At 37.5% G+C, this 19,725-nt stretch overlaps 2 protein-coding genes across 5 annotated transcripts; both read left to right on the top strand.

Annotated features, from left to right (window-relative positions):
• Positions 1-486: 486 nt before the first annotated feature.
• LOC122394989 (solute carrier family 26 member 10-like) lies at positions 487-17,582 on the top strand. 4 transcript variants are annotated; one of them, XM_043392234.1, is made up of 14 exons: positions 487-510; positions 6,457-6,570; positions 8,487-8,648; positions 9,051-9,161; positions 9,770-9,942; positions 10,026-10,193; positions 12,721-12,822; positions 13,082-13,215; positions 13,291-13,453; positions 14,275-14,451; positions 15,001-15,273; positions 15,471-15,632; positions 16,147-16,273; positions 16,536-17,582. In XM_043392234.1, exons 2-14 carry the CDS (start codon positions 6,474-6,476, stop codon positions 16,709-16,711), a joined length of 2,025 nt encoding a protein of 674 aa, XP_043248169.1. In that variant the 5' UTR covers positions 487-510; positions 6,457-6,473; the 3' UTR covers positions 16,712-17,582. The 4 variants fall into 4 exon arrangements, with proteins under 4 accessions (XP_043248169.1, XP_043248168.1, XP_043248167.1 ...); XM_043392233.1 differs by lacking the exon at positions 487-510 and adding an exon at positions 2,593-2,721; XM_043392232.1 differs by lacking the exon at positions 487-510 and adding an exon at positions 5,286-5,344.
• Positions 17,583-17,875: 293 nt separating this feature from the next.
• LOC122395181 (signal peptidase complex subunit 1) lies at positions 17,876-18,680 on the top strand. Its single transcript, XM_043392569.1, has 3 exons — positions 17,876-18,007; positions 18,145-18,204; positions 18,276-18,680. Exons 1-3 carry the CDS (start codon positions 17,963-17,965, stop codon positions 18,456-18,458), a joined length of 288 nt encoding a protein of 95 aa, XP_043248504.1. The 5' UTR covers positions 17,876-17,962; the 3' UTR covers positions 18,459-18,680.
• Positions 18,681-19,725: the final 1,045 nt, after the last annotated feature.

Below are 19,725 nucleotides of genomic sequence, written 5' to 3'. Positions count from 1 at the left end.
TAGATGAAACAGATAAGAGCAGCGACAACCATAAATTTCCAGGCTCCGGTGCCCGCGATACGTCTGTCAACCTAAGACACTTTTACGAAATTTCAACAATATTTCGAGAGGTGACACGTTAGATTAAATGTTCGGGAGAACGGGTGTCCTCGTCGATTCAGCGGAACGAGAAACGCGACACAAGCGGCAGAAACGCCTTCGCGGTGATCCGCTTGCTCGATCTACCGTGATCAAGAGTGAAATCCAACCGATACCTAACGTTTCCTGCATGTATCGCGATTTTAGTGCACCTTCGACGGGACGCGTGTTAACATTCGTCGATCGCTATCGTGACATGAGATTATCGGTGTCGTTTCCACGCGTAGAAGCTCACTGACGAGCCTCGATTCTTCCTAGCTCCTCGAGCGATGAACTTTCGTCGAGAAGCTGCGACCAACTGACGGAGAATTTGATACACCCGTCGAATTTAACCTGACTTAAGTCGAACTCGTGAGTGCTGTTCAGTTATCGGTAAGCTCGACAATTATTTTATTGAACGTCTGCGTTCGACGCGATAAGCTCGAAACGACGACGAGGAACGCGGGGATTTCCTCTCGTTGCGGCCGATTTTTACGAGCTTTACTTATTTAAAATTTTTTGTTTTATCGCCTCGATAAAACCCCCTTAGTATACGCGAGAATAACACGAAAGTGTCGTACAATGGTTAGTTCTGTAATTAATTTTGTGGCAGTGAAGATTCGCCATAGAAATTTAGGAAAATATTACGAATTATTCCGCAAAAACAGAAATTAACAGAAATTAAATTTCTTAAGAAATTTATGATAAGTGAAAATGTGAGTCAAACAAGCATATGTTTCATACAAACTTTGCTATTAAAATTTTTTACCAGTTTGCAAATATTCCGTTGCCGAGATCTGTACGTCCAAAAAGATGCATAATTTTGGTTGAAACGGAGGGAGAAATCTCACTGATCGCCCTAGGGGCAATTACCTAAATTTTACCGAGAATAATTGGCCTAGTAATGAGCCCATTCGGTTTAAACGGGCTAATTACTGAATGCAACTCGGATCGACGCTGTGAAAGGCTTTTATGAGGTCTGTATAAACTGCACCAGCTCGGTAGCCTGTATCGAATGCAGTTTAGACGGACGGTTGCAAAATTTCGCGAAAGTAGCGCTAACGAGTCTCCTAGACATGAATACTGCACGTTGAAAATAGTTTTGGACACTAGGGAACACAATTTGCCGGTGAAAATACCCTCGAATATTTTTGGCATGACATTCGGGGCGGAAATAGGTCAGTGTGGCTAGTTACGACCGATTTGTTGCCAGATTTTAATGTGGGGGATTATCGTTCTACATTTCCACCATGAAAGAAAGAACTCGATGCTCGACTTTTGGTACAATACTAATAATAGTACAAATATAGAATTTTATTTCACGAAACGTGCTCGAAAATGTAATCATCATTGCATAAAATTGCGTCTGCATATCGGAATAAGTGAATATATTCCAGTAAACACGTCGGTTCGAAGAACTTTGGATTACAGAGGATCAAAGAAGATATAAAATACAAAGACCTAACGTAGTTGAAGTGTCGACAGTACAAGCTCTTCAAGTGTTATCTATTAAGCACTTTATCGCACTGAACGATACTAATTAAACGCTTCGATCTCCAATTCAATTTTTTCGTCTTATCGTATTTTCTGAGACGTATGTATCTGTTTATAAATAAAAACAACACTGTACGAATTGAAGTATCGAAACGAATAATTAGAAATAGTTTACTTAAAATGGAGCATACATAATGAAAGATTCATTCGCTATCAAAAATCACCACCTAGCCCGCTTTCAAGTGCAACGGTGGCCTCCATCTTGTCACTTGAAAGCGGGGATACGCTTCTATCAGTCCCAACACGATCGTCCTTCTTTAGGAATGCTAAGGTCCATCACGACGCGATGAGGAAAACAGTAAAATGACCGATTTTTCAAAACAACTTTAACCTCCAGTTGGCAAAATATTAAAATCAAATTATTCGAACAATCCCACAAAAACCGGTCTGCCGCTTATTATTGTACGGTAAGAATAATTGTTAAACAACTTTCACAACAGAATCATAAAACGTAAACATACCCCTTCGTTCATAATAGTCTAGGATGGATAATACGAATTTCTGATATTGACTTTAATTTTAATATTATTTTAAATACATAACAAGCAAAGTACAATGAATTTTATAAATCTACATATTTTTTTAAATTTCTGGGGACTGGTTCAATGATCAAATTGCAAGAAAGAATATTCGTTCCGTTTTTGGACAATTTCACTGTCTCAATTACCCTTTCGCGATGGAGGAATTTACTTTACTTCCCGGGAGAGTAATCAGTTAATCGCGATTTCACGTGCGTCGTCACGGTCGGCCGTGATGCTATACACACGGCGTTACGTACGTCTCTCCTCGACACAGAAATTCGTTTATTCGTCTGCTTAGCATCCCGATTACTGACACGTGACTAAATGCCAAAGAAAAATGCAACCGACGAGAACATTCACTCTCGTTACCTTCGATTCGTTAGTAAGCGATAGACGACGCGCGCGTTATCACTCCTCGTGACTTCGATCCGGGTCGATCTTTTCCCGCCTCATCGCTCCGAAGCGTCTCAGCGTCCGAAAGTTGCTCGCGTCAACGTCACGGAGTTCCATCTCATCGCCACGATGACAGGTTTTCTGTTCGATTCATTAAAACCGTTCTCTCGTGTCTCGTAATTGAAAAATCGATTTTCTTTTCACGAAGCGTAGAACTGAAACGTCAACCCAAACAAAGAGCTTTCGAACGATCGAAAACAATGGACAATTTTGATCTTTAAGGCAGTATTTTTAACATTTTATCATTATTTTATAGTTCCATAATTATACATGTAGATCTACATCTATGAATTGTATTATACATTGTAAAATTAAGGACTTGTATAGAAAAAACCATTTACTGTCAGGTTCGACAGGTTCAAAAATATTGTACATGCTTGTATTAAAAATTGAAATTGTCTACTAAAATAGTGAGTGAAAATTACAATAAAAAAATTTAAGTGTTTTTCTCGAATTGATATGTTCTTAAGTGACGAATACAGTACCTAAATAATTGATCGACTTGAAATTTTACTTGCTTATGTGTAAACTATGGTTACCTAAATACATTAAAAAATTTTTGTAACGCAAAAATAAGGTGAAAAGCTAGTAAAAGTGCCCGTTATTTTGTCAATTATTGAGTTTTTTCATTTCTTCTATGTCAGACGAAAGTTACACTCTAATAGAACAATAATATGTGTGTACTTGTCTTTTCTAATTAATGGATCATGGTCACCGATTACGATGACACTTTTGATACAGCATTGCTGATAACTCGTGTACTAGTGAAAGAAACTAAACGAAAAATTTTGTCCAGTGTCTTTATAATTATATTAATAAGCACAACCATATACTCCAACCATATAAAAACATGACTTCTATTTCTTTACATTTTAAGCAAAATTAAAGAAATTATAAATAATTACATGCAGTAAAAGTCGATGCTCTTTGCGGTTATGTCTTTGTTTAACAGTTCAACAAAAACGTGACTCAGTTTATTACTTAGTATTCTTATTAGCATATAGAGAAAGATATGATGCGATTAAACTGCTCAATGAATTTTAATAATGAATTTGTTTTACAATAGTTCTATTCTAAATAAAGATAAAAAAAAGTCGTGAAGGAAAATTTTGAACAGTTCAATGACCTCTGTTATTCTATAATATAATGTTTTCTTTGAGTAATCGGTGTTTGTTGTTGAAATTGTTGACTAGTAGATACTTCTTTTTTTGTTGTATCAGTACAATAGGTGATTAAATTGTTACGATCACTTCAAAATTATCACCTACTCGAAGTTTAAACAAGGATAAACGTTTTAATAGACGGAGCTTTTTATAACACAAAGTATTTATCATGTTTCAAATAATATTTCGTCGCGTCATATCTCACATCTATAATTGCCTAATAATCGTGTAACTAAAAGTGGTCGAAAACATTTGTCGTTTGACTGATAATTGTTACTTGTCACTGAACAAAAGGAATTGATTGTATTAGCCTTAAATTCAATGTTATTTAGAATACGTTGAAGTTGATTTTAAATATTATAATTAACCAAACTAACACAGAAGTATTGAAATAAACTAGAAAGTAAATACAACAAGCTCTATGATAAGCAAAGATAAAAGCAATCTTAGAAACCAAATATTGTTAGAAAGTGACAATGAGAATTTCTATTTAATTACAGCAATGTGACTCTAATAACAATTTAACTTGCATACTAATACAGTCACCACAAACAAGAGTTAATAATGACTGATTGTTCAACCTGAAAATTTCTGCAATTTTATTTTCATGGACAGACAAGTGCTTCTTCCCGACAGTGGAATATTTAATCGGCATAACGAGCACATATGGCATATAGAAAATCCTGATCTTACAACGAGTACAAAGAATCAGTTAAGATATAGCATGTATGTGTTGGGAGTGGAATTCTTAATACGTGTCTTATCGGATCATATTCTTTCCGCGCTCAAACATGTTAAACAAAGAACCATGTTCACATTTCTTCGAGTTTAGATCTTCCTCGCTGCTAAATAATCTGTCGCTACGAATAAGATTCAATTTAAAGTACAGACTGTCTCGACAGGTGTACAAATATAGAAGAAAGAAAAGACTTTCTTAAAAATAATAAACAACTAAAATATAAAACAACTACAGTATTTTAGACTCTTGAATTTCTTTTCAGGTGTAGATTTTGCATTTTCGAAACACCTTGTTTATTCAACAGTAAAAGTATTAATATCTGTATTTATTTTTTCTTTTTAAATGGTCCAAGACTTAAGAAGTTCATCGATCATTGCAAAGAATATTTAATGAAAACGAAAGAATTTATTTGGAAATACTCAAGTCCAAGATTGCACAATACAATATTATCGACAAGATTACTTGGTGGACGATTACAATACGAGTCCCCAAAAGAAGTGTTTGAAAGTATACAAACCATCACTCACATTTAAATTACCGATTGAATGTGTTCTGAGATAAAATATTATAGTTATATCTTATCGAGTACGACGTATCGTGATTTGCTTTCCGATGTTTCTGTTATGTTCTGCCCGTCACGATCGCAGGTCGACTGTGCCCGTCCGAGGACTTTACGAATTCATCGCGACGATCCTCGAGTTCAGTGGGGATTATTTACTTAGTCGAACGTGATTAGTCCTTCGATTTACCGAAGATGAACGACCAACGTTCTTATGGCACGTTCAGGGCCGACCAAGGTGATAGTTTACGATTGTTTGTTGTTCCACGGGTCGCAAAAACCTGGTAGCGTCAGTGTAAACTCATGTTGAGCAAAGTGTAACCTGATTACATTCGTCATAATTGCTTCTACAAAGTAACTACAATATAATACATTGAAATTGCACGGTAATTGCGGTGTAATTGCTTTTTAGTCGTAAACGTGTGTCGTTATACCGTATAATTAACGTGCAGTTATGGTGCAATTAATTTGTACAGTGTAATCAGCGTACATTTTGCGTAACACAAGTAAGAAAAATGCAGTACAGCCTCCAGTATCCGAACACTCGATTTCATGTAATTGTACTATATTTCTAATAAATCACTTATCACGAATCAGATTTATTTGAAATTACGATTATTACTTTTCCTTTCTGTCTATTCAAAATTCTTTCAATTAAGGCAACAAAAATTGTGCTTATTTTCGTTTCAATCTTGATTGTTATCCATATGATATACGAGTGTACCAGTCTTCAAATAAGTTTGAAAAGAAAATCGAAATAATTGATCTAAAATATTACATTTAATTCTATTCTAAAAATATTCTATTAGATTCTAAAAATATTACATTTAATAACGAAAGGAAAGTTCCACGCAGCCTGGAAAGCGTCAAGGGTTTAAGGAAAGGCTCAGATTCAGCGAGGATGAGGATTAAAACACGAATGCATCGAAGAATTTTGGTTGTTAGTGGCCATTCAACTGCGTGCTATTCGTGAAATCGTGACGAAGAATCTAAAAAGTGGAAAGTTCCCTCTCGCGCTCTACCACGTGGCCGATCACATTTCTCTGTTTGCCATTGTCGCGGCCGCGTGCACGTTCGGCCAGTTTTGCGCAAACACCGTTTCCGCAGGCGATAAACCGCGTTATCCGTCAACTTCCGAGCACACTTGTTTGCGGTTGACTAGTAGCACATAAACAAACAGCTTAGCCGGTATACGTTTCACGGTTGCTACCGATGATCCGCAACGTAGACGCGATTTACGAGACGCGGGCGACGTTCGAACGTGCCCGAACGAATGCAGTTGCACGTGCCAAAACGTATTAAATAGAACGCTTAAACATCCGAGGTTCACGTGTTGCCAATTATTCGCAGACTATCAGAGCGACGAGATGTCGGCGATCACGGCGGAATTAACGGTGAGGAGGCCGATCTATCAACAGGACGAGCTCAATCACCTGTACAAATACGTCAAGCCCAAACAGGCACGTAAGTATCCTTTTTGGGATCGAATCGTTCGTTCATTAACGACACCTTGGCTATTTTGAATATGTAAAGGCACGAATTAACTGTTCGAAAGAAACTTTGAACGTCTTGGACATTCCACTGTTCGATATCAGACGAAGAGCGATAGTTGGCTGAGAGAATTGTAAATTTGGACCACCTTATGCCTTTGCAATGGACCAAGTAGCTAGGTTGAGATTGTTAGCTGTTGGTGTACTAACAACACCTTATCTATTTTAAATATATGAAAACATTGGTTGACTATACGAAAAGAAACTTTAAATGTCTATGAAATGTTCCAATGTTCAATATCAGACAAAGAGCTTTGTCTGGCTGAGTGCAGAAATTGCAAATGCAAAAAACGAAGGTTGAGATTCAACAATAGCTAGCAGTGGATGAATTTTATATCTGAAGAATCCATGGGAAGAGAGGGAATTTCAATTTTGATGAACTTTGAGATTAACATTTATTTGTTGTATGCTTCTCTATGTGCTATTTATCACTGAGTATTTTTCGGAGTTCTACGGTTATAAGAAATTTAGAAAAAATGGGGAATGTCGAAGAGAAAGAATGCAAAAATGACTACAAATGAATCTTGAATTTTTCTTCGCTGTTCTAGAATAAAATTGTCCAACTTTGTCTTTAACCTCTGCGGTCGGAGCACGCTGAGCGATAGACACCCCTAATGCAGGGAGATAGAAAGAACAGTTTCAGATTAAATAAGAGAACTATGCCTATACTTATACACAATATCGTCGAATGTCAAATGTACAATATAAATTTTCTAATTCGAAAAAATCAATTCTGTGGAATACAAAAAATTCTATTAGGTATATTCGAGACCAAATAATAAAACACACTTTTAATATAAATGGTTTCCCACATACATTTCTCTCCTAAACAGGGTCAAGATAGTAATTTCTTTGTTCAAACATTCCAACAAAATTCCACTATTTAAAACTTAAATTAAAGTTAAGTCTTGCCTCTCCCACTTTAACATTAATTTCTCAAATAGATTGTAAAAGAAACGATAAATTAAAACAGCAATTATATTTTATTTGAACTTATCAACTTGCTAAAGAGGAATGTATTTCTATAAATAAATAGAACCTAGATACTGTCGAGTAATTTTTCTTTATAATAGCTGTGACTATCGTGTCTAACTCACTACGACCCGCACGAGTTATTATTTTTCTCTAGAGTGCTCGTCGAGAGATCAGAACACTCTCGGTATCTAGTTGGTGTGTTATCGCTGCTTTAGTATCACTGGGAAATGAAATCGCTGCACGTGTCTGTTTGCTGGAATTATACTATATTATTCGATCAACAAGAATGTCAAAGAACATTTCCCTACTGATGACACGACTATGCCTTTAAAATTTTAACTGTGAAGAGCATATTTATATCTGCAATAAATTATGTAATTCCTCCAAGTATTGATGCTGGCAAAATCGTATGAAACACTGTGTTATTAAATTAATACAATATAATTTAAGGCTTGGGCTCCCAGAATTAACATTCTAGTAATAATAGCATGGTCTTTAAAAATTGTGCTATTTTTATTTAGCAAAATTCTTCATTTTTTAATAAACAAACGCAAAATATAATTACATACATTAGTAGTTAACGATAACATGATATATAGAGTTTGGCATAACTAAGGACAAACGTAATAGTAATGGACACGTTAAAGAAAATAACACTACTCTTGAGACTATGATAACGTATCTTTTGACGTATATTTAAAAACCTAACGTTAAAGTAGTATGTATTACCGTTAAATATTTAACTGTCGTTGCTGTAATGCAATAAACGTTATATAAAACAGAAAACTTGCGAAATTTATAACGAGGAGAAACAAAATCCTCGCTTTCCTTATTTAATAATGACAAATGGGACAGTTTTGCAGAGCATATCGTCGAGATGCAAGAAAATCAAGCCTCTGACGGTTTTGAAGAATTCGGTACCCCTTATCGACTGGTTATCGAAGTACGATTGGAAAAACGACATACTGGGCGACATCATCGCTGGAATTACTGTCGCAGTGATGCATATACCCCAAGGTACGTTCGCCATTTTCGCATCATTCGCGATCAACCGTGTATGAAAATACGCTTCTTCGCTAACAAAACCGAAAACACTTGTTGCTAATCTACCGCGATGACGCTTGCACTAAATTATACTTTGAAATTAATTACAATGCAAATAATTACTCAAATGAAATTTTATCTCTTTCGCTATCCTTGATATTCACAAAAAAAGTTAGACCTTCATTATTATTCGTTTCGAAGTAAATTCGTCAAAAATAAAAATACAAATCAAGTTAACTCCTAGTTGGGGGAGTAAAGGTTTCTTGTCAAGATTGTGGTTTTCAGATGCAACTAATTTCTTCCGTATTACGTAGATTCGTATGAAACAAACCAGACACTATAATTTGAATCGTAACGAATGCGTCTTCTCTGTAGGAATGGCGTATGCAATCTTGGGTAACGTGCCGCCAATAGTCGGCATCTACATGGCTTTCTTCCCCGTTCTCGTTTACCTCTTTCTAGGAACGTCCAGGCACAATTCAATGGGTAAGTAAAGTCATAGTACAGCGATTCGAGGACTGATATTGCGCAATGTGGAAGCTTCGAATCGATTACAGTAGTAAATGGTCCCCGTTTGCAGAGCCGATCGTGTCCTTTCGTATCCACACACAGGCAGCATTCCTTTTAACTTTCGTTTCGGCTTTCTAACGTCGTTAGATTTACCAATACGACCACGAAATTGTTATTTAACGCACTGAAATCCTACCGCGGCGTTTTATTCCTCTTCCTGTTCCCGGAATCATCTCTGCAAGGGTTACGACTTCCTATCAAATATTTGAGTCCGCGCGCAATTAACGTAGATAGCGGAATAGGCTCTTTGTTGATGTGCGTGTTTGCGGACTAATTTATTATGATGGGGACCTTCTCGAACTCATAAACAACTAACGACTATCAACGAAAGTTTCCAATTAATAATAACACCCTTTTAATTTTATATTTCAAGTAAAATAACAGAAACAACAATTTTTTTACAGTATGTGAATCTCACGTGTGGTTGCTAGGTTGTGTTCGTTTTATTCCTTGGAAAATTTAATCCTTTTTTTATTTTGATTTCTGATAATGGTTCGATTTGAATTTCTGTTCCTGGTGTCAAGGTACGTTCGCGCTGATTTGCATGATGACCGGAAAAGTGGTCTCGACGTACAGCACTCACGGACAATCGTCCAGCAACGGAACCGCGGAGAACGAGTCGTTGCTCGCCACCGACAATCAATATACGCCCGTGGAAGTTGCAACCGCGGTCACGTTCACTGTCGCTATGATTCAGGTAGTTATTCCAATTCGTCTTTTCTTCCTTAGCCTGTTGGAACAGGACGGCGACTTATCCAGAACGAGATTCTCGTGTCCTAGCTGGGGATGTACGTGCTGCGGTTGGGCGTCATCGCGTCTCTGCTTGCGGACAGTCTCGTCAGCGGATTTACCACAGGGGCGGCCATCCACGTGTTCACGTCGCAGGTGAAAGATCTGTTAGGACTTACAGGCCTACCCAGACGAAAGGGACCCTTCAAATTGATCCTGGTGAGCTCCATATTTAAACATTCTTCACATTACTCCAACAATTTTTCTTCGAATAATTAAAATAGAATCTTTTCGTACACGAAACATCGAATTTCATCCACTGATGAAAATGATATATCAATATGACTGCAACTTTAATTATCGTGTCACATCAGTGATCAAAAAGTTTCACTCTCAATTGCATTACAATTTTCGTCTCCATTTTGTGCCCCATATTACGACAGAAATTAATTCGTAACAAGTTAATTAACGTGTCTCCTGATTCGCGCCAACTGTGCCCACCCACTGAATAAATATTTTGCGTTCGCGTCTTGAGCACAAGCGTGAGGTCTCGGTGAATAATAAGTATCTTATCGATAATTTTCTATCGAAAAGAGATATCATCTCAAAGCCAGTTGTATGTCGGCGTGACTTTATCGTTGGCGCTTTTCATCGATCACCTGTTACGACACCGTAATTGAAAATTAAACCTTTCACCGCTAGAAATGCACATAATCACCGTGCATTCGTTCGCCGTGAAGTAACATGTTAGAGAAACTACGGCGAGGCGAATTTTTTCACGCGTTAACGACGTGCGGTCGTTCGTCGACAAGCTTGACAAACGCCGTCTGTTTTCTTATTGTTGCAACGATCACGCAAAGCACGCACATAATCGGTAATATACAGGGTGTTCGGCCACCCCTGGAGAAAATTTTAATGGGAGATTCTAGTGGCCAAAATAAGACGAAAATCATTTCCGGCCACACAGTATATTTTTGGTAAAGAATTTTTTTTCTCGAAAGGACGTAGGATTTCGGGGGTATGTCTCTCCACCAAAAATAATTGTAATTGACCCCTGCAACCGAAAATAATTTTTCCAGAACGATTTAAAATTTTTTAATTTTGTTGACTTTGTCCACCTATTCCAATTTTTTTCTCGAAAGTGCGGAGGATTTCGGGGGTATGTCTATCCACCAAAAATGATTGTAATTGACCCCCGTAACCGAAAATAATTTTTCCAGAACGATTTGAAATTTTTAGATTTTGTCAATTTTGTCCACCTACTCCAATTTTTTTCTCGAAAGTGCGAAGGATTTCGGGGGTACGTCTATCCACCAAAAATAATTGTAGTTGACCCTCGTAACCGAAAATAATTTTTTCAGAACGATTTGAAATTTTTTTTTTCGCCGAGAAATTTGTCCACTTACTGAATTTTTTTCTCGAAAATGGTTAGGATTATGGGGGTACGTCTATTCACCAAAAATGATTGTACTTGACCCCCGGAGCCAAAAATAATTTTTTCGTGAATGATTTGAAATTTTTTAGTAACATTTATAGAAACCTCAATCAACAATTTGATATTCTTGATTTTCGTCTTATTTCGAACACCCTGTATACTGTGATTGAAATAAAATAGCTCTATCGAATGTAGAAAACAGTCACATAGTTAACAACGCTGACAAATATGCTTCATATTCGAGGAAATAATAATTTAATATAAATTTATGGATAATTAATACATATATACATTTGAATTCATAATAGTTTTCAATCCCTGATCTGAACATCCATAAATGGCATTTAGAATATCAACGTTTTATAGAGGATTAAACGAACGTTTCTTGCACAGTTTCAGTGGAAAACTGTTCCACCGCGATCCTCGTGATAATTTGCAGCCTGCAGGAAGCACTATTAGGAAAGTGGGCTAGTAATACGGTGATAATACGAGTTTTATCGATCGTTATATCGCCGTAGGAAATTACGATCCTTGAGATTCGCTTTCGTACAAATTTGTTTTTCCCTGAACGTTCAACGAAACGTATCGATAGACCTCAATTCGAAATCTCCGGTTCATTATCCGCTCACGCATAGCATTTAAACGAGAAAACGATCGTTGAACTTATACGTCCTTCCGATCGAAGGAGAAAGAATTTTTAAACTCTAGAACTGGGACTATTCGAGAAACTTAATATTCGAATATTTTCTAAAAGATTCCAGACTCGTCTCTGATTAGAAATTATCGACGAAATTAAAGTATAACGATCAGAGTACGTCAGTATAAATTACAAAAATCGCGTAGGAAAATGTGATGGTTTGTTTTCGATGCTCGGAGGCTTTCCGTTCGCGCTGAGGATTTACAAGGCAATCCGGCCGCATTTCCGGTTGGTCTTGCATCATTGGGATGGAAAAACCGTAATAATCGAAAAGTAAAAGTCGCTAATTGGCCACAGACTGGCTTCACTTCCTTTCGTGCCAAATAAGTCGACCGAAGTTATCGTCCCATTGGCAATTATTCCATTGGTCGTTTCCGACACATAATAGTGGCTTAAGAAACGTTAAATAATCATTTCACCAAACACACAGCTGCGCGTAATAAATTAAACAAGAAAATTGACAAAACAGACATTCTTATCAAGGCTAAAGATTTTGTTTAAAAATGCCTGATTCGAAGACACCAAATCATACTAATATCATTAGTATTCGAATTTTTATTATTAAACTAGAAAACCATTAAAATTCGAATTTCCATTGTTTGCATTTATTTCAGACTTACTTGGACGTCATCAACAATATCTATAACGTCAACTGGGTCGCCATCTTGCTATCCTGTGTCACCATAGTCATCCTCGTTATCAACAATTTCTTGAAGGTTACCCTAAAAGCAATACCGTTTCTATGACTGAAATATTCCATTGAAAAAAATCCCCGTATCGTTGAACTAGCAACCCAAGTTATTTTCTTTACTTAGACGCAGTGACAAATGAAAAATTTGTGTTGTAGAAATAATTGTACACCAGTGAATTATTTACTGACGAGGGATCGCAAAGTTAAGATCAAAACGTTATAACTAGCACGAGTAACTTTTTAAACGTAAACTGGAGAAATCAACGGTAAAATTTTATTTTTAGCCAAAGGTTGCGAAACTGAGTCCTTTCCCCGTTCCCATAGAAATGATGGCGGTCATCATCGGCACTATTCTGTCTGTGTACATGAATCTCGAAGACGCTTACAAAATCGTGACCGTCGGTCACATACCAGTAGGGTAATAATATTTCTTCAAAAATATAACAAACGATCTTTATTCCATCTTGATAATTTCTTTTCGTCTCATTTCCAGTTTGCCAGTTCCATCTGTACCACCGATGTCGTTGATACCGTACATTCTAGTCGATTCCTTCGTGATCACGATGGTCTCTTACACGATATCCATGTCCATGGCGCTGATTTTCGCGCAAAAACTTGGTTACGAGGTGGACTCGAACCAGGAATTAATGGCACAGGTAAATCTAGACATTCTACGCCATATCGTTTTATGTAAATTAGCGCTTCGACCCTCGACCTAGTTCCGGTTTCGAGGCATTTCTGAACCGAACTTGAGATCCAGTTCCGCAATGGCCGACGCCTTGATCGCGCAAGACCTCGCGATCCGATGCACTTCGATTCAAACTCTATTATTCGAGTCACAGGTGACCTAGTTCGGGTCTAGTAGATCTCTTTGATCTGGCAAGGCTAACTCCTTGGCCGCGATAATGTAAATGTCGCAGTCTGTGGGACCAAAAATAACACTTCTACCAATTAATATTGAAAATATAAAAGAAAACTACGTCCTCTCTTTATTTTGATTAGTTATGAGTGATGGGGCTAATCCAATGATGTGCTCACCAATACCGATACGTATCGATATTGCATTGTGTCGATACGTCGATCAATCATCGAAATAAGTAGTTCATATTAGTAAGACGTACTTATTCCTTGTAGTATCGTTATAATTCCAGCGTCAAGTATCGTTAAGACCTCAATGAGATAACGGAGTAGTCTGTTTTTATGATTAAAGATTATTTGAATTTAAATACGTTACAATTTCATTTAGCATCTGAAGTATTAACCACGTTAAATGTGTTATTAGTTTTCATAGAACATAGACTTTAACAGATCGCCTCTCTGTAATAAATTTCACAAATCCACAGTAATAATTGAGCTTGACTCTAATAGATAACGTTCCTAAGTACCATTTATTGGTACCAAAGCGTACCTCGGTCCCATCACTAACAAGAGACGATAAATCTGAAATTGAAAGACGTTCTGTGGAAATGTTTTTCAGGGCACAGGTAACCTCGTCGGATCCTTCTTCTCTTGCATGCCTTTCACAGCTTCGCTGTCGCGATCCTTGATCCAGCAGACTGTCGGTGGACACACTCAGCTGGCCAGCTTGATATCTTGCGGGATTTTAATCAGCGTGCTGCTGTGGATCGGCCCGTTCTTCGAGCCTCTACCACGGGTAAGTTCGATCGAGTACGTGAAATCGTTCGATGAAGTCAGAGTCCTCGGATAGTAGATGACCCTTGACTCGAAGTAGCGATTATTTCCTCAGGCACGATGCGATGCAGCCTGCTATCTAAATTTGTGTAATTTTCACGCGAGATATATCAAATAAAAAGCACTGAGACAATAGATACAATGTGATCTTAAATTAACTTAGATCGTTCGGGTGTTCAACCTTACAATAGGAATCGAATAGGCTCTACATTCTCGACTTGTTTGTGCAACTTCCTGGTTCGCCTTTTCAGAAAACCCTGCAACTTATTATGGCGACATCGAGCACGTTTCACTTCAAGTTTGAAGAAAAAATATATTACGACACATTGTTGTCGCGTTTACTTTTATTTGTCTTATTGCCTGGCGGTGCTAAGCGCTTGAGACAATATGGTGGGCAATTTCAAATCATTCGTAATAAAATACTTTCTTATACGAGTTGTACTTAATATTAAGGTAGACTCTTCTTCAAGTAGACTCTAGTTGAAACATAAAATTCCTCTTTGTTGACCAGTGCGTTCTGGCAAGTATAATCGTGGTGGCGTTGAAAGGGATGCTGATGAAGGTGACGGAGTTCAAAAGGTTCTGGCAACTGGACAAAATGGACGGTGCCATCTGGGCGATGACGTTCACCACCGTGGTCCTGATGGACGTCGAATACGGCCTGCTACTGGGGATCATCCTCTGCGTGGGCAAACTGGTCCTCTTCTCCGTGCAACCTTACACCTGCACGCTCGCTCTAGTGCCCGGTACCGAGCTTTATCTGGATATCAAGAGATACAAAAGCGTACGGAGTAACAGCAGTACACTCTTATCTAGCTGATTTTTACCTCTTCTATTGCCACTTTCACCTCCTTGGGCTCAGTTCGTTCGAAACGAATTTATTATTCGCGTTTCACTTTTATATCGCAACATTTCCACGACACTCAGGCCGGACCCGACCGTTTCGCGGAAGTTCTTAACACGAGAGTTGCGTTGTTTCAGGCCGTGGAGCTGGCCGGCATAAAGATATTCCACTATTCCGGAAGCTTGAACTTCGCCTGTCGGCAGTACTTCCGTGACCAGGTGCACAAAGTCGCCGGTCTGACGCCGAGGAAGGAATCGATCGCGGGCTTCAAGCACGACGAACTCAGGGAAATTAAAAAGGTAATATCCTTTTCACAATGTGAATTTATGAATTTGTAATTTCAGTACAAGTTAATTTGTACTTAAGCTTGTTCTTCCTTGTCAAAATTGGTATTTCTTTAAAACAAGAAATTGCACGAAGCGCCGACCTTCGCGATGACAATTAACGCGTTAAATGCTAGTCATTAGCATGAGCCAAAAAAATCGCGTCGAGCAAACAAAGCGTGTTTGTCTTTAACGGAAATAATTCGTAAACAAATTCAGATCTTTTAGAAAAATAACACAACTAACATAAATTGTAAAATTCGCTTGGAATAGAACATTGTACGTCTTCCAGCGTGTATTCTGTTATACATATATGTTTATTCATTAGCAATTAATTCGCTGTCGATCGCGGGATCTTAAATAACGCGGAGGTTCGCTAGACGACAGACAATCGCCGCTATAATTCATCGACTCCAAACGTCTGCAAACCACGAGACGCGGTGTTGCGTAATCGAGTCACGAGAATGTTAATTTCCTCGTTGCGTTGCAGTTACAAACCCTGATACTGGACTTCACCGCATTGAGTCACATAGACTTGGCGGGTGCAACAACCGTAAAAAATTTGATCAACGAGTACAACGAGGTCGATATCGCCGTATACGTCGCAGGCTGTTGTGGTGAATACGATTTATCTATCCATAGTTTACAAACTTTCTGAAAGGTGCCCCTCTAACGCTAATTAAAAGTAACTTGTCTTACGACTTAATTTGCAAACGATTTTTTTCGTGGTACCTTTGGGTTAGTAAAAGACTCACACTTTAAAAAACACTGATTTATTGCGTGCAGGAAGGGGTACCGATCAGAAACGTAAGCATCGACAATCGGTGCACGCGATACGAAACGCAACACATATTCAACGTCCGATTTGACGCATTGCAGGACCTGTGTACGAGATGATGAGAAAGTGCGGACTGCCTACATGCAAGGAAGACCTGTTCGCGATGTTCCCCACCGTCGCGGACGCGGTGCATTTTGCAAGATGCAACAACGAGCCGTCCTCCACGTTGGCGTGGAACTCGAACGTGCACGAGAGCACCTCTATCGCGCGACTGTGATCTAGAATACCAATCGACACGGACAGGGGGAACGTTCATTCATGGCTTCCAAAGATAAGCTGCTCAATCAGGGTACCTCGACACGTTGGATCGATTTTACGATAAACGAAGTCCTACAGGAGGAATATTTCTATGTTGTTCTAGGATTAGGATAGAGATTGGACGAAGCTGATTAAAACGTCTGACCCGGTGCAACTCGTTGTCAGAGTTGGGGAAAGATTTATTTGGAATCATAGATGATCGATGAAATCAACGTATGCAAATTATTATGATTGCAATTTAATGTCTTTTAGCATTTGAATATTTATTTAATTATGTACAGACAAAATAAAACATCGTCTACTACAAATAGTTCATAAACCTCGTGGACACTAGTGATCTTAAATGCTAAGTTTGTAGATTTTTAGTAAGGTAGCCCTATACAGGAAAATTACATAAAAAAGTAATGGAATCGTCGTTTCGTAAACTCAACCATTTGATTTTCTTGCTCGATGTCGATGCTCTGGCATGCCCATAGATATTTTATCACGATCTCGTTTTGGATTCAGTGCATGCAGAAGCACGTGTCTGTCTCGTCATTAAACATCACTGTGAAACGCGAATTTCTAACATAGTTGTATGCAATTGCATCGCTAGAAACACGAGCGGATACTCAACACTACAGTCTGATGTTATTGTAAAAATAAACATTGTTTTCCTGTTGTGATTAAATTTTTAATTCTCAGGTACACCGAACACTGTCAATTATGACACTCTAGACTGCGAAATAACGTCGAATCGAGTACTATTCTTTCGTACTTGAATTATGCAAGGACCCTTTTAAAAATACGCGACTGTTTGTAACAAAGCTCAACGATGTATTATTTATACTCCGCGTCTATTTAATTTATGTAATATAATTGATTACTTGTTACTTGTTGAAGTAAGTCATTCGTGCAACGACAATTTGTACTTTGTAAAAGTCGAAAAAATAAACTATAATATTTATATTATTTATATATTGTAATTGAATGTCTCCTGTTAGAATATCTTAAAGAAGTATGTTACGCGTGTAATCAACTTTAAACAATTGCTTTTTCGGGATTGTAATAGATTCGATTTCGAATTGGTATAATTGAAAGTCGCGCCACGGAGAAACACGTGAATGTTTTGCGCTTGCGCGAGCAACGTCAACGTTTTGTGTACGTCGATCAGTGAAATTGAAGTTTACTCGCACGAATCCTGCCGGGTAGTCTGAATTATTTATTTACGATGAATTCGTGGTTGCAATATATTACCTCCATCCCTACGCATATGGTAAGTTTACGAATTGTCCATAAGATAGTGTTAACTTCACCTAAATAAGTATTTAACGCCCTGCAGTGAGGTTATGTTATCTATCACAACAGGTGTTCTTATTTGTTCACGTAAGTTGTTATTAATTTTCTTTTCAGGACTATGATGGTCAGGGCCAAGCAGAAAGATTGTCAAGGCTTATCATAACATTATTCGGAGTAAACTACGTTTAAAATATATATGCCCTACGTATTTGTAGAATATTGTTTATATCTAATTCACATTGTAGGTAGTTGGATTTATATGGGGATACGTTATCCAACAATTTTCACAAACAATATATATTCTTGGTGCTGGATTTGTGATGGCTGCGCTAATTACAGTACCACCGTGGCCCATGTACCGCCGTAAGCCTGTAGAATGGCAGAAACCTCAGTCCGAGGTTAGCGTTAAGTCAAAGAAGAAGAAATAATTGACTGCTGTCTGGTATTGTATTTAAAGAACACGTGTTATCATGTATCACATAATACTTAATTCGATGGAAAGATTAAATTTGTTCTTGTCACTCTACAATAAAAATCCTGTATATAATTAAGAAATGTAGCATACACACAGCGAGGAATTGTTCTCAATAAATCTAATCATGATTCAAAAAGAAATGCTAATAAAAGTAGTAAATCTTAAGAAATTTTAAGTACACATTAATAATTGGAAATAAATATTTCTCTCTGTGAAAAATTATATTCCTATTTGTGCACCTTGTACCTCTTATTCCATACTTTTCGTAACCGAAATCTTCACCTTGTCTCTGATGGACAATACAACTAGCGTTTCGTAATTCTTAACATTTTCTTACTTGATTTGAATGCTCTCGTAATACGATGTCATCCTTGAGACATTTTCCCCGAATCTCGTTTAAATTCTGCGCGAGTAAAAGCACGAAGCCGGGCTTGTGTTGGTTTCGCTTCTAAACAGCTGTAGAGAGTATGAATTACTGACATCGTTGTACGCCGTTAAACCGCTAGAAACGCGGTTTCTAATCGATGATGACACCAGACACACGGATAAAACGGAACCCCTTTAATTAACAATTTCCGTTTAACCGATCAGTGACACGATCTTCGGCACGAACGACGATTTCCGATTGTAACTTCTTCCTGCAAGTGTCTTGACCAATTGAAAGAACGTGAAGAAATTCTAAACTGCAATCCTCTTGTAACTTTGTTATTACAACAACCATAAATTAAAGGAATTTCTTTAAATAATTTACTATTAAAAACTTAATTGAGAAGAAGCACGTTGCGCAATTTGAACCGAAAATTTTATGGCAATATGGCTGCCACTTTACGTTGCGCCATCTAAGGTGAAATACTTAATTACTGTCATTTAAACGACTGAAAATATTGCATTCTTTTCTTGTTTATTTATTAAAAACATAATTTGAGAAGAATGTTTTGAATAAGATTTAATAAATAAAGTTTCTTCAAATAAAATGATATTAAAGCAACGTGTCGGATAGTATTATGACTTTTGTTAATTTTTTATGTATTTTTTGTGCTTCTTTTACGTAACATAACATAAATGTTAAATGGTATGTAACTTATTGTTCGTGTCTGGATTTCTACCCTAAATACATACCACGCCTTTTTCGTGTTACATTTTCCTGAATGTTAATAGAAAAATTCACACTCGAAAGCATTAGAAAGTGCAATGCACGTAACGAATTTATACATTGTATA

Source organism: Colletes gigas, unplaced genomic scaffold, assembly GCF_013123115.1.
Source record: "Colletes gigas isolate AHSC1104 unplaced genomic scaffold, ASM1312311v1 Colletes_gigas_Sc00005, whole genome shotgun sequence".
Lineage (NCBI taxonomy): Eukaryota > Metazoa > Arthropoda > Insecta > Hymenoptera > Colletidae > Colletes > Colletes gigas.
The sequence above is the reverse complement of the archived record's forward strand: the minus strand, read 5'-3'. Positions and strand labels throughout refer to the sequence as shown.

What these genes read in the sequence shown, in the direction of transcription:
- LOC122394989 (XM_043392232.1), top strand. Translation starts at nt 5,302, where the DNA reads ATGAACGACCAACGTTCTTATGGCACGTTCAGGGCCGACCAAG. An exon ending in GACCCTTCAAATTGATCCTG is followed by an intron (nt 10,194 to 12,720) that starts GTGAGCTCCATA and finishes CATTTATTTCAG; the next exon opens with ACTTACTTGGACGTCATCAA. An exon ending in AACTCAGGGAAATTAAAAAG is followed by an intron (nt 15,633 to 16,146) that starts GTAATATCCTTT and finishes GTTGCGTTGCAG; the next exon opens with TTACAAACCCTGATACTGGA.
- LOC122395181 (XM_043392569.1), top strand. Translation starts at nt 17,963, where the DNA reads ATGAATTCGTGGTTGCAATATATTACCTCCATCCCTACGCATATG. An exon ending in CCTCCATCCCTACGCATATG is followed by an intron (nt 18,008 to 18,144) that starts GTAAGTTTACGA and finishes TTTTCTTTTCAG; the next exon opens with GACTATGATGGTCAGGGCCA. An exon ending in TTATCATAACATTATTCGGA is followed by an intron (nt 18,205 to 18,275) that starts GTAAACTACGTT and finishes TTCACATTGTAG; the next exon opens with GTAGTTGGATTTATATGGGG.